Raw genomic sequence first — 12,363 nt, 5'->3', positions numbered from 1 at the left:
TCAGGCATCATGAAGAAGGGGAAAGAGAAATATTTGGGATCGAACCATTAGCCAGCCTTGTGATTTTGTCCAGATTAAATACCTTCTATTTAAAATAAGAATAATTGGGGTGCCTGGGTGGCTCAGTCGGTTACGCGCCCGACTTCAGCTCAGGTCATGATCTCATGGTTTGAGAGTTCAAGCCCTGCGTTCGGCTCTGTGCTGACAGCTCAGAGCCTGAAGCCTGCTTCAGATTCTCTCTCTCTCTCTCTCTCTCTCTCTCTCTCTCACACACACACACACACACACACACACACACACACAAATAAACATAAAAAAATATTTTTAAAATAAGAATAATAATATCTCCTTCATAAATTGTTGTGAGGATTAAATTAATAGTGCAGCATAAGGAGGTGCTCGAAGCCTGGGAGCGTTACTAATATGAACATTGTCTGTTCCAGAAAGGCACTGGGTGCTATCTGTGGGAGTGCCATATTTGAAACTAATCCAGCAGGGACAACTGGAGATAGGGAAGAATTAGAGGCAAGGAGAAGAGAAAAATGACGAGGAACAGAAAGAGGATGTGCAAAGAAAAAACAACACATCACTTTAAAGCCTTCACAACAAAATTTACCCTCTCTTTATTTTCCTGTCCAATGTTACATTTTGCAGTATAGTAGCAATAACTTCTACTGCTTTATAGTACACTCACAATAAATGGCTTCTGAGCCTGATTTACAACCTCAGGGAAGCGCGGGCATTTAATCATTCCAGCAGCTGCTTAAGGATCTGTATATCACCGCTCAGAAGCGATTATGTAGGAACAATATTTAAAGGGCAGGAGAGCTGGTGGCTTCCTAAAGAGCTGAGTTTCGGGGCTCAGGGATTGGGGGGTTGAAGTCTGGGCAGATGCCAAGGGGCTTCCTTCTACAGTATCCTCCTTGTAAAAGGGATCAGAAGATGCTTCCTGGTTTATTGAGAACTGGGGAAAGCAGTTAGTCACCCAGAAGAGCTTCGCGTTGTACAGGAAAAGGTCCCATCTCTTGCGATATACTCTTTCAAGAAGTCAGCTATGCTCATGAGGAAATCAACAGTGAACACAGCATAGAGGCAACATCATGCTTAAAACTTGCCCTTTCTCCGTGCACTCCTTTACTGACACTGGCCTTTACAAGAACAGACGCAGGGCATGCCCCCATAGCAGCATGATTTCAAGTCAAGTAATTGAGAGCAAGCTCACGGTGCTGGCTGCTTTATCCAGGCCATGCGGTGAGGAGCAGGAAGTTATTCTTAGGCCCTTAGATTTCTAGCCATTGGAGGACAGTTTTTTATCTACAAGGTAATGAGGGTCGTGTCTTTGAAACTCCTGGGCTTTTAAGTGTGAGTTTGGGAAGAACGGCTGGCCTGGAAAGATATGCTGTCAATAAAAGCTTGCTTTCCTGGTCCCTGTAGCCCCTTCTCACTGCAAAGCTGCCCTGCTTTTGTAACATGTTGCGGGAGCCATAAGACATCTGCCATGTCTCGGAGGGCCAGCCACCCAGTTAGGCAGGGGCATACGCTGCTACGTTATCTCGGAACAAAGACCCTGTTCAAGCCCCGTGGGAGATGGCTTCTAACAGGCAAGCTTCCAAGGGCCTGAACGCAATCGAAAGGGGATGGAGACTGCGGGCAGAAAGCAGCTGAGCCCTGGACCAAGTGGAATGGTCATGGAAATGCTGGAGAATGTCTGATAAGGAGTTTTGTGGAGGACGAAGGGGATTTAAAAGAAGTATTTGAAGAACCGTTTGGCTGACCCACATGACAAGCCATATACTCGTCCAGCAGGGCGAGGAAGCGACATAAACCCTCAACTCCATCCTCTCATCAATCACCAGCTTTTTAGGAGCACATAACAGAGATACAGTCTATTTTATAACAGCTTTTAACAGAATAAGGAATCCTATCTTGGGCATTTTAGACTCTGGATTAGATAGAGAGATAAAAGTGGAAAAACCACTTGGATTACAGTTAAGAAAGGAAATAAATGGCTCCCTATGTGCCAGACCCCTTACTGCTCTAGCAACTTACTTAATCCTCGGAGCCCTGCAAAGTACATATGATCATTACCAGACAAAGAGGAAACTACGCGTTAGAAGAATTACATATGGCGCCAGGGTCACTAGCAGGCTGCAGAGCTGGGGTTCTGTGCGCCAACTGAAAGTCCATGTGGACACTTGTTTGAATGCAAGGTATGGGGAGGGCCTCCAGTCACTATCTTAAGTCAGGCTCATATTGACACCCCTTTTGGTAACATATTCCAAGGAATAACCAGACTCCTTTGGGGAGCTGGAATTAAAAAAAAAAAAAAGATAATCAAAGTTGTTATCACTGTTACCATTGTCAGATGATTAGGGCTAAATAATTAATGGATAAGATTTTCAACACTTAATTTGCCTAGATTTTGTGAGATTGGAATCTGTGGCAACAGGATTTGCCTAGTGAGCTATGCCATCCTTTTCAAGTTCTCTGAGACCTTGAAGTGACTGGTGTTAGCTCGCTTGCCTACTGAGACCTCACTTGGAACCGCCCCCCGAATGTCTGACTTAGTGGCCCCCAAGTATGGCAAATGAATGAGGTTTGAGATCCTGCTTGTTTTCGCCACTTACCACCTAAGCTGTGTGACCTGGGATAGGTTACCTAACCTCGCTGATCCTTAATTTCATCATCTGCAAAATATGGATATTAATAGTGCCTATGTAACAGCACGACTGTCTGCCACATGGTAAACACTTGGTAAGCAAGTTTGATTTTGTGGCTGTAATAACTCCCCTCTGTTCATTTTTGCTCATTTCCAAGCTCATAACAATTCAAAAGCTGATCACAACCAGAGCAATTCCAGGAACGTATCTGTAGGAAGAACAGACAGTGAATATTTTTCTTGAGCTGCTCTCAAGAGGCTTTGGGATCTGGGGAGGAGGGTGACTTCCTGGCCCTGGTGAGAAACATAAAACCCACTTGGCCTGCCCCATCTCCTCTCACCTCACCAATACTCGGCATGGATACATTAGAAATTTGTCCCCTTTTGTGCCACAAGTTCTTATACTGAGCACAGTCAAACTGAAAGAGGCGTAGACCCCCTGCTACTTATAAAAAGCTCTTTTATGCTCTTCCAAAAGCTAAAGGTGAACCTCAATCAACTGGCTTATTTATAGTTTGAAGAGTTATATCCCTCCTACTGCCTCAGGGTTTTAATCAGAAGAAAGAACCTACTTACTGTTCATCTCCCACTGCCAAATCACACCACAGAGCTGTAGGACATTTGCCACGTCAGCCCTTTGGAGGTTGCCACAGGTCAGCAATAAGCAGTGACGTTTGAAGGAGCTTCTATCTCCAGCATATCCATCAAATAAATTACTGCCTGGCATGAGGGGACGAGGAGCAGCTGAACACCTTCCCAGAACAAAACAGTGAGTGGAAAAGCACCTGTCCCTAAGAACAGACAGATGCCAGGTTGTTTTCTACATGATAAAGTAAATATGACAGCGTCCTTGCTTTCAGACTTGGGAAGGCGAGAAGGTCAATCACCTTACTAACATTCATCTTCCTGTCATTTAATGCTTAGAGGAACTCAGGGGAAACTGGTGTGAGGAGCCATTCTGGGAGTGGGAGCTCAGAACAGGAGTGCTTCCTGTGGGCCCTCAGGAACCCGCACAGGGCTGGACCACTGCAGTAGTTCAGGATGTTTACCGAGTACATGAAGGAATGAACGAGCCTTGGATTCATCCCATGGAAGAATGACAACTCTTGTCTATTGGTCAGCACCCCAACTGCTTTTGTATTTGCTCAATCTGAAGGGGTAAGTCCTTCTCCACTTCCTTTCCCTCATATTAGGGACTAGGCAGGCCCTTGACATTGAGCCTCCAGAATCATCTCAACTTCTGGTGCTCCCAGCCTCTAAAGCACGTTCCTCACCTTTGGAGCCCCATTAGAACGCATGCACAAGGAATGGCTTTATTGTTTACCCTGAACCTCCCAGTGTCTCTTGGCTAGAAGAGGGAACTGAGGAGAAGTTGTGAAACACCTTGAATTTGGGCCCTGGAGCCACACTGTAGTAACATACGAGTAACACTTAATAACATACGAGTGATTCAGATTTTGATTGTAAGAGGCTCTGGAAACTTTTGAGGTCAGAGTAGAAATGAGGCCACAGCTAAGGCTTAGCAGAAAAGCACAGCCTTTATGTTCAGACAAAACAGGGAAGAATTCTGTCTCTGTTATATATTATCTATACACCATATAGATCCTTGTGGGTCTGTGGAAAGGATTAGGGAAAAAATGTGTATATATATATATACACAGACACATAAGTATATATATATATATATATATATACACACATATACTTACTGTATAACTTGGTATAAATAATAACTTGGCATAAAGGTGCTTAACAAATGGTAGTTATTGACATTGGTGTTAGGACATTTCTAGACACTCTCCATCAGGGGTTCTCAAAGTGGACACCAGCTCCCCTAAGGGCTTTAGAAACATGAAGGTGACCTTTTCAGTTGCCACAGTGCCTGGGAGAGGGGATACAAAACATTCCACAATGCTCGACAGCCCTATGCGTTAAGAACTGAGCAGCTCTGAATGGCCATTGTGCTCCTTTTGAGAATCACTGCCACTAACCTGCTGATCCTGTCCACTGTGACTCACTGCACTCATCTACACACGTACCCACCTCCAGGAAATCCACTTACAGACTTTCAGAAGCTCCGTGCATGTTTTGGAATAACTAGTCACTCAGGGGCTGAACAATTGGCTCCAGATGTCTCTGGAGCTTGGAATTACAAGCTTTGAGTCTAAGTTTTTCCATTGATGAATCATTCAGTTCCTTGGTTAGAAAGGATCTTCTCCTCCTCCGATCTCTTGTCATCTGTCCCTTAGTGGTACTAAAACTCCCCAAATGGTTAATGAGCATTAAATCAGAAAACATACACGGAAATGCTTGGGAATCATAAGGTTCTGTGCAGCTGTATAGTATACAGATATTCAGTATTATGTGCTGTAATACAATTGACTAGGAGCCAACTTAAGGCTTTTCTCTTGTGAAATCTGATTGGCCTGAGCAGTGCTTTGCCAAGACATATTGGGAGCCTGAGGCACAAGGAAAAATTAATGATCTTATCCTGCCTTCTTTTAAATTTTGACATTTTGTTCATCATGGATTTTTTGGCATTAATTTTGATTTTAAAATATTTTCTGACAGGGGCACCTGGGTGGCTCAGTCAGTTAAGCGTCCAACTGTTGATTTCTGCTCAGGTCATGATCTCACAGCAGTGAGATCAAGCCCTGCGTTGGGCTCCGTGCTGGAATGGAGCCTGCTTAACATTTTCTCTCCCTCTCCTTCTGCCCCTCCCCAGCTCATGCTCTCTTTTTCTCTAAATAAATAAATTAATTAATAAATTAATTAATTAATTAAAAATTAGAACTATAAAAATATTTTATGACAAAATTATTTATTTTGATCACTGAGTGCTTTAGTGCCCCCCTTAAATTTTACACCCCAGGCAAATGGCCCCATCCCTCACCCTCATGCTGGCCCTGGGTCTAAGGTCTCAGCTCAGATTCCCTAATCTTCCATCCAGTTGGTTGTGCTTTGATCCAAACCTTCAGCCCTTGTTATGTACGGTGGGGAAAGACAGTCTACAAGATTCATTGCCTTCTTACAATAACTCTATAAGCATGAAGGTAGTAATGAAATGGTCCATTAGCCCCCTTTTTGCTCTACTCAATTACCCTAACTTAGCTCTTCCTTCAGGTGCCCCAGCTTCCTGAAAGGACCAACTAATTTTCAACCTGTTTGCGGATTTCTGAGTGTTCTTAATTTTGAGAAATAAACAATACACTGACAAAAGAAGGTCAAGTGTCATTTATATATTATGATTGGCATTGCATTTCCAATTGTTTTTCGCTGGGGACCAGCTGGTTTACACATGGATATTATGGTAGTTTATCATGGGGCTTTTATTATCTGGACCTTCCTTTCCAAATATCTTTCTCATAGCCTGAGAATGTAATAAACAACAATAGGGAGGGGCACTAAGACCAGGTCATTTCTCAGAGCCTCCCAGTCATGACTGAGCTTCCCCAAAGCACTTTGGAGCATGGTGGCTTGGGGACTCAACTGCATCCTTTATACCTTTCCAGGTGGAGGAAAGTTGGTAATGGTTCAAATCCTGCTATTTGGATTTGGAAAGTAGATCTTGTGACCCAGTAGCCTAGATATTTGCTGGACTGGAATTTTTCTTTTTTTCTTAAGAAACAACTGCCATTTGTGGAACACCAACTAATGTTAATCTATGATCATCATCAGCCCCACTTTATAGGTGAGAAACAGTGTAATAAGAAATTAAGCAACTTGCTCAGAATCACATGGCTGATTAGGAGACAGTTGGGATCTGAAGCCAGCTGTCTGGCTTCGGAGTTTCTGAGTGCATTTAATCACTGTTCTATTCCGCATCTTGGACACCATCAAGCAGGGCAATTGGGGTTAATCCTTGCAACAGCTCCACATGCCAGATATTATACCCATTTCCACTTGATGAATGGAGACTCCAGAAAGTAAAATAACTTGACCAAACTTAACTCCTTTGTAGCTGAGTAAAATCCAGACATGCTCCTTTACGATCACATTTCCCTCTGTAGGAAGGGCATTCACGGGCAAATCAGGCTGTATGACCAGGTACAAGTATGCAGCCCAGAAAGAAACAAGAAATGGATTTCTTTTTTATCAGATCTTAAGGGGGAAACAGAGCCTAGGTGAGACAGATCAAAAGGCTCATTGAGCAGTGGTGCCCCCCCCAGGTCTCCATTACTTACCAAGCAGGTGGGCTGAAAGGTGACCTCTGATGACCCAGAAAGGGCCAGCTTCATTTTATGAATAAATATGTGAGTGCTGATTTCATCTAATTCATCTCACTTCAGCCTGGTAGCCTCAGAAAATACAGAAACCACAAAGCTCTCTGCTGAGGCCTGATTTTTGGAGGAGGCCAGTGTGTGTTCCAGGAGCCCAGCGCCCCCGCACTCCAGCTGGCACCCTCACCCAGGCCCGGGGAGCCCCGCCTCTGGAGGACAGCGCTTCCTACCGGTCACCTTTCTGCGCTTTTGTTTGTGGCATCTGGGTTTAGATGAATGAGATTTACACGGTTTTAATAAACATTAATAACCATCTTAATCTCAGCAAACCTTTCACAGGAGATATTCAAATCACTTCCCAGTCATCTTAGGGGCCCAATGAGAGTGAAGTAATCATTTTGCAAAGCTGTGCCAACCCTTCCGGGCCTTTTGGGCCTCATTTAATCTGGGTCTGTGTGACAGGGAATGTGTCCGGGGAGAAAACAAAGAAGTACTTAGGATGGCCATACAGGCAGACCGCACCCACCGGCCCACTTTCATTTTCGAGTGTTGTACTCCTGTCTCTATCTTTATTTATCTACTCTCTGTGCTCCGTTCTTTTTGTAGTGGGATGTTTGATAATATTAACAATAATAGCAGAAGCTCACATTTGTTGAGTGCTTACCATGTGCCAAACAACGAGCTGTGTTCCTTAAGTGCATCTTTCATTTGGTCGTCCCAACTATATCATTAGCTAGACATCCCCACCTTACAGATGAGAAAACAGTCTCAGAGAGGTTGTTTGTCCCAGGTCATATAACCAATAAAGCACATGTCACTTGCCGGGTTCCAACTGAGGTTTGTTTGTTTCTAATGATCTTTGGTTGTCACTGGGATAGCCTGATCATTTACCTTCCTGTTGAAACCAAAATATTTGGAACAAATGGTATTGTATAGTTTGGAAAAAAAATCGTCTCAAGTAGACTCAGCCTTTGTAGGCTAGGGGTGAGGGTGGGAGGGAAAAAAGAGAGAGAGGTTTCTTCAAAAAGCCTAGTGAATTAGGAAGCTATAAAGTGAATTTTAAAATCCCTATCCATCCATCCATAGGATCAGGCTGAATGAACTCCACGTTCATGAGCCATTAGAGCTGAAGGTGTCTCAGGGATTACCTAACTTGAGCTTCTTATTTTACACTTGAGGAAACTGAGGAACAGAGAAGTGAAGTAACTTGTTCAAGGTTATTGTAGTCATAAACATTTGGATTATTCTCTTGGAGACTCCTTTCTTTTTACTATTATTATTTGTTATTATTTCTTAACACATTTTGTGATATACATGGGCCGAATGCTAATACAAAATAAGATATTTTGCTCTGATGTATTTTTATGGCTAAATCACTACTTAGCATCTAAACAGATGGAAGTTCTAGAATACTTACAACAACTAAGAACAAATGAAGTCAGCACGATTATTCTCCAGAATCATCAAAATTGTCCTGTTCCAAAATTCAACATGTTAACATGCCATTCTCAAAAGGATGGCTGTTTTCTCTGGTATAAGACGGATGCCCTGTGTTGATGGTTTGTGTGTCTCAGAAGGAATTCTCTGATGGCAGATGGGAGTTAGCTGTTCGTATGCTTGCACACTGAAGGACACTGGATTGCACAGTGGACTCTTTTCTGGCAGGGACCTTGTGTTAACAGAGCAGAAACATGGAGAGGCGTTCTTGCCCGGATGCAGAGCTGACCAAACTCTAGACTCATAGAGTTAAGACCCTGAAATACCTTTTCAGGATTAAGTTGTGCTATCACAATTTATCAACCAGAAAATAGCCAGTGATTACTTAGTTTACAATATTATCATTTTTAAGAGGAGGAGGAATGATAGGAAGTAATAAAGGGCCACCCTACAAATTCCTTTTAATTATACTGGGGAGGAATTATTTGGTTTATTTTGAAAGTCAAACCTGCGTCTCCCCAGCTACCATAAAAATTTCAACGACTGGGGTGCCTGGGTGGCGCAGTCGGTTAAGCGTCCGACTTCAGCCAGGTCACGATCTCACGGTCTGTGAGTTCGAGCCCCGCGTCAGGCTCTGGGCTGATGGCTCGGAGCCTGGAGCCTGTTTCCGATTCTGTGTCTCCCTCTCTCTCTGCCCCTCCCCCGTTCATGCTCTGTCTCTGTCTGTCCCAAAAATAAATAAAAACGTTGAAAAAAAAATTAAAAAAAAAAATTTCAACGATTATACCTCTGTGAAAACTAAAGCCACAGGTGAATTTTTGGAGAGTGATACATGCATTCTTTCTCATTCAACATTTGTTGGATAGTGTGCCCTGTGCCAAAAAGATATGAAAGACACGAAACAGGCAGTTTCCTGACCTCATGGAACTTGCAGACTTGGGTGGAGAGGTAAGAAAGGGTATACAAGTAAACACACGATTGTAGTAATGCCGGGTTGAGACAACTCGTTCTCCAGTCAGACTGCTGGGGGGTCCACTCCCACTCCATATTTCACTAGTTCTGTGACATTGAGCGAGCTACTTAATTTCTCAAAGTCTTGTGTCACCAAATGTGAACTAGGGATAATAATAATACCTTTTGTGAAAAGTTCTCATTGGGTTAAATGAGACAATATACATAAATGCTTAACAGAGTATGAGGTAAGTATTCCAAAATAATAGCTGTACTAACAGTGGTTCTTACACTCCTCTTGCAAATAGGTTAATGGAAATATGAACAAAAGAAGGGCACTTAACTAAAAAGGGTTGGGGTGGCAGTAGATGAAGACTATAGAGTGAAGAAGCAGGAAGATGAGTATAAATGGTAGGGCAGATTGGGTCCAGGGTGGTTGGAACTGGGATAAGAAGTGGTGGTTCTCTCCTTTAGGTGCTTGTCGAGGCAAGTCCAAAGGCTTGGAGGCATGGAAAAACCTCAGCCATTCAAAGCAAGGCTTATACTTCCTTCCAGCTGGACCAGAGAACGCGAAGGCCAGAGGATGAAGTACAGCAGGAGACAGGAGATGTACAAGATGGATTGCAAAGGACCTGACTTTACCTTGAAGGCTTCGCAGGTCATGGAAGAATTTTCATCAGCAGAGCGACATCACAGAATTTTGGAAGGGTCACTCCAGCTACAGTATGGACTAGAATGGCTCGAGAAAGATTAGATCTGAGGCAGGGGTGCCCGTGACAAGTCTGTTGCAGAAATTCAAGGGACAAATGAAGAGAACCTAAACCAAGGCAGTGACAAGGGGAGCAAAGAGAAGTGACGAGATTTGAGACTTTTGAGAAGAAAGGCGTGGGCCTTGGCAATTAATCGGATGCGAGGAGCAAAGGCGAGAAGCAGTCACGGACGACACCCGGATTTCTGGGTGGGGAGACTGGAAGGCTGGAAAAGCAGGTCTAGTGGGAAAGATGGTGCGTTCGATTTGAGCCATGCTGAGTTTGCGGCTCTTTACAGGATTTTCAGGGAGAGATGCACTTGGGTAGAGAGGTCTGGCACTCCGAAGAAATACAGGATATTAAAGTCATGGAGAGGATCCAAGAAATTATTTACGTGATGAAAACACTTGATTTAAAGCCATCTACTGAATCCATTTTTGTTGTTTTTGCTGTTAAAGATGAGAACACTAAAGGCAGAATATATGGTTCTTCTAGAAGACCAGCTTTCAATTTTATTAAAATAAATGACCCATTCTGATGAACATAATAATGATTTCTAAGGCGTCTTGCCATTCTAACACTACGATTCTATTGTTCCAAAACACTGCTGTGAATCTGGAATTGCATTTGATGACAGTAATCCCGTGGCCTTAAAACTTCCTTTGGGGTCGGGGAGGGGAAACTATATATACATATTTTTTTTAAAGAAAAGCTCATTAGTCACACATTTTTTTTCATTTTTTTTTAAATGAAAGCCATACGACCCTAAACATGCAGTACGTATGCTTATAAAAAGGAAAAACCAAGGAAAGACACTATCTACATTTACCTACTCTGGTCCCAATTGGCCGCAAACAGCAGAAGAATCTTCCTGCCGTAGTGATCTCGGCTTTCCAGCACTCCGGGGAACCCATCGATGAGAGCCCTCTTAATGCCAGGATCATCAGCCTTGAAGTTTTTGAACATGTCCAGGTGTAGCTGGCGGTACTGAAAGTACTGGGCCAGGAGTCTAAAGGCATCTGCTTGGTGAAACTTCCTGGCTCGGAGAAATCTCAGGATGAAGGCATCATCTGTACGCAAAAATCCAATGTCAGGCCTGGTGATGATCATGTCCCTGACTTGCTGGATATCCTGATGTAAAACATCTGGGTTTTCATTCAGTTCCAGGCGAGCTTTCTCTATAGTCTCTGGACTGAGTCCGGCCTGTAAATGGGTCATCTTGGCCAAATCTCCTTTCCAAGTGCTTAATTGCTGATATTTTGGAAGAAGGGAGACTGGTCCCATTCACCCGATGGTCTGCTGAAATCGGGGCCCATTCAACAGTTTTTCTGCTACCAAGCTGCCACTGAAACAGACAAACCGAAGGCCTTCTTTCTGTTCTTAGAAAGCAGTAGGACATTCAGGTCCTATGTGGTGGTGGCCATCCAGAAAGGAGGCAAAAACGAGACCATTTCTTACTGCAAAACAAATGCACACAAGAGAGACAAAACAGTGATGATACAAAGAAAATCTGGGCAAATTAATTGGAACTTAGATAAAAAAAAAAAGGCGGTATTGTGCTGTGGGTTTGATTAGATTAGGTATCCAAAGAATAAAGGCTAAATTATCGTTAAAATGGTGTAATTGGGATAATTTTATTGTTGACCTCCTGAATGCATAATATGCAAATATTTGGAACTTTCTAGTCACACTGACTAGTTACCATAATAGTGTATGGTCCGATTAGTAATAGATCGCTCTTTTATTAAGTACTTTAAGAAACACTAAGAAGAAAGATCCTTCTCTGTTACAGCATGCTTTATGGGGCTGTTCACAGGCCTAGATGTGGCAGAGAAATTAGGGCTGCTGTACAATTTATTAGCCTCCCCATTAGCCTCTTTTCTCAAAGAGAAGTACCTTTCACAGAAATGCCCCCTCCCCCACCTTTTTCAAAGGCAGTTATTTGCATCTTAACAATAAAAAGGGACTGTTAAAGGTCACTCTATCCTAACCCCACAGGTACCTAATTACTCAAAACTGAGCTGACAACAGCTGGGGGGAGGGGGAGGGGGGCAGCCTCTTGGCTGGAAGCCTGACCTTCAATAATCAAATTCAACAGCAATGAGAAAGGATGCTCACGTGTCTTACAAGCGGCTTTATTATTTGCCTTTGTTAGTCTTCTGTAGGAAAGGCAAAGGGATTTGAAACTCCTGATTGCTTTCCTGCTGACCCAATATCCACACAGGCTTAAAAATCCTCCCGTTTACATAACTTTCCTGTTGTTCGGAGATATTATTTTACTTATGATGATTGTTTTAATCCCCTCATACGTAGCTCTTAAGATGTCTACACCTAAACGGTATACAGA

The 12,363-nt window shown here is 43.1% G+C and overlaps 1 protein-coding gene across 1 annotated transcript in view; it reads right to left on the bottom strand.

Annotated features, from left to right (window-relative positions):
- The window catches only part of CLVS1 (clavesin 1), a 159,534-nt gene extending 148,234 nt beyond the window's left edge, over positions 1–11,300 (bottom strand). Inside the window, exon 1 of the mRNA XM_047073733.1 lies at positions 10,846–11,300. Within this exon, the coding sequence (XP_046929689.1) occupies positions 10,846–11,300 (455 nt within the window). The remainder of the gene's footprint in view (positions 1–10,845) is intronic.
- Positions 11,301–12,363: the final 1,063 nt, after the last annotated feature.

The sequence above is a fragment of the Lynx rufus genome, unplaced genomic scaffold (assembly GCF_022079265.1).
Source record: "Lynx rufus isolate CCGP_SWC_20201006 ecotype Redwood Valley unplaced genomic scaffold, mLynRuf1.p SCAF_12, whole genome shotgun sequence".
NCBI lineage: Eukaryota > Metazoa > Chordata > Mammalia > Carnivora > Felidae > Lynx > Lynx rufus.
Note: the sequence above shows the minus strand (reverse complement) of the source record. Positions and strands in the feature narration are given on the sequence as shown.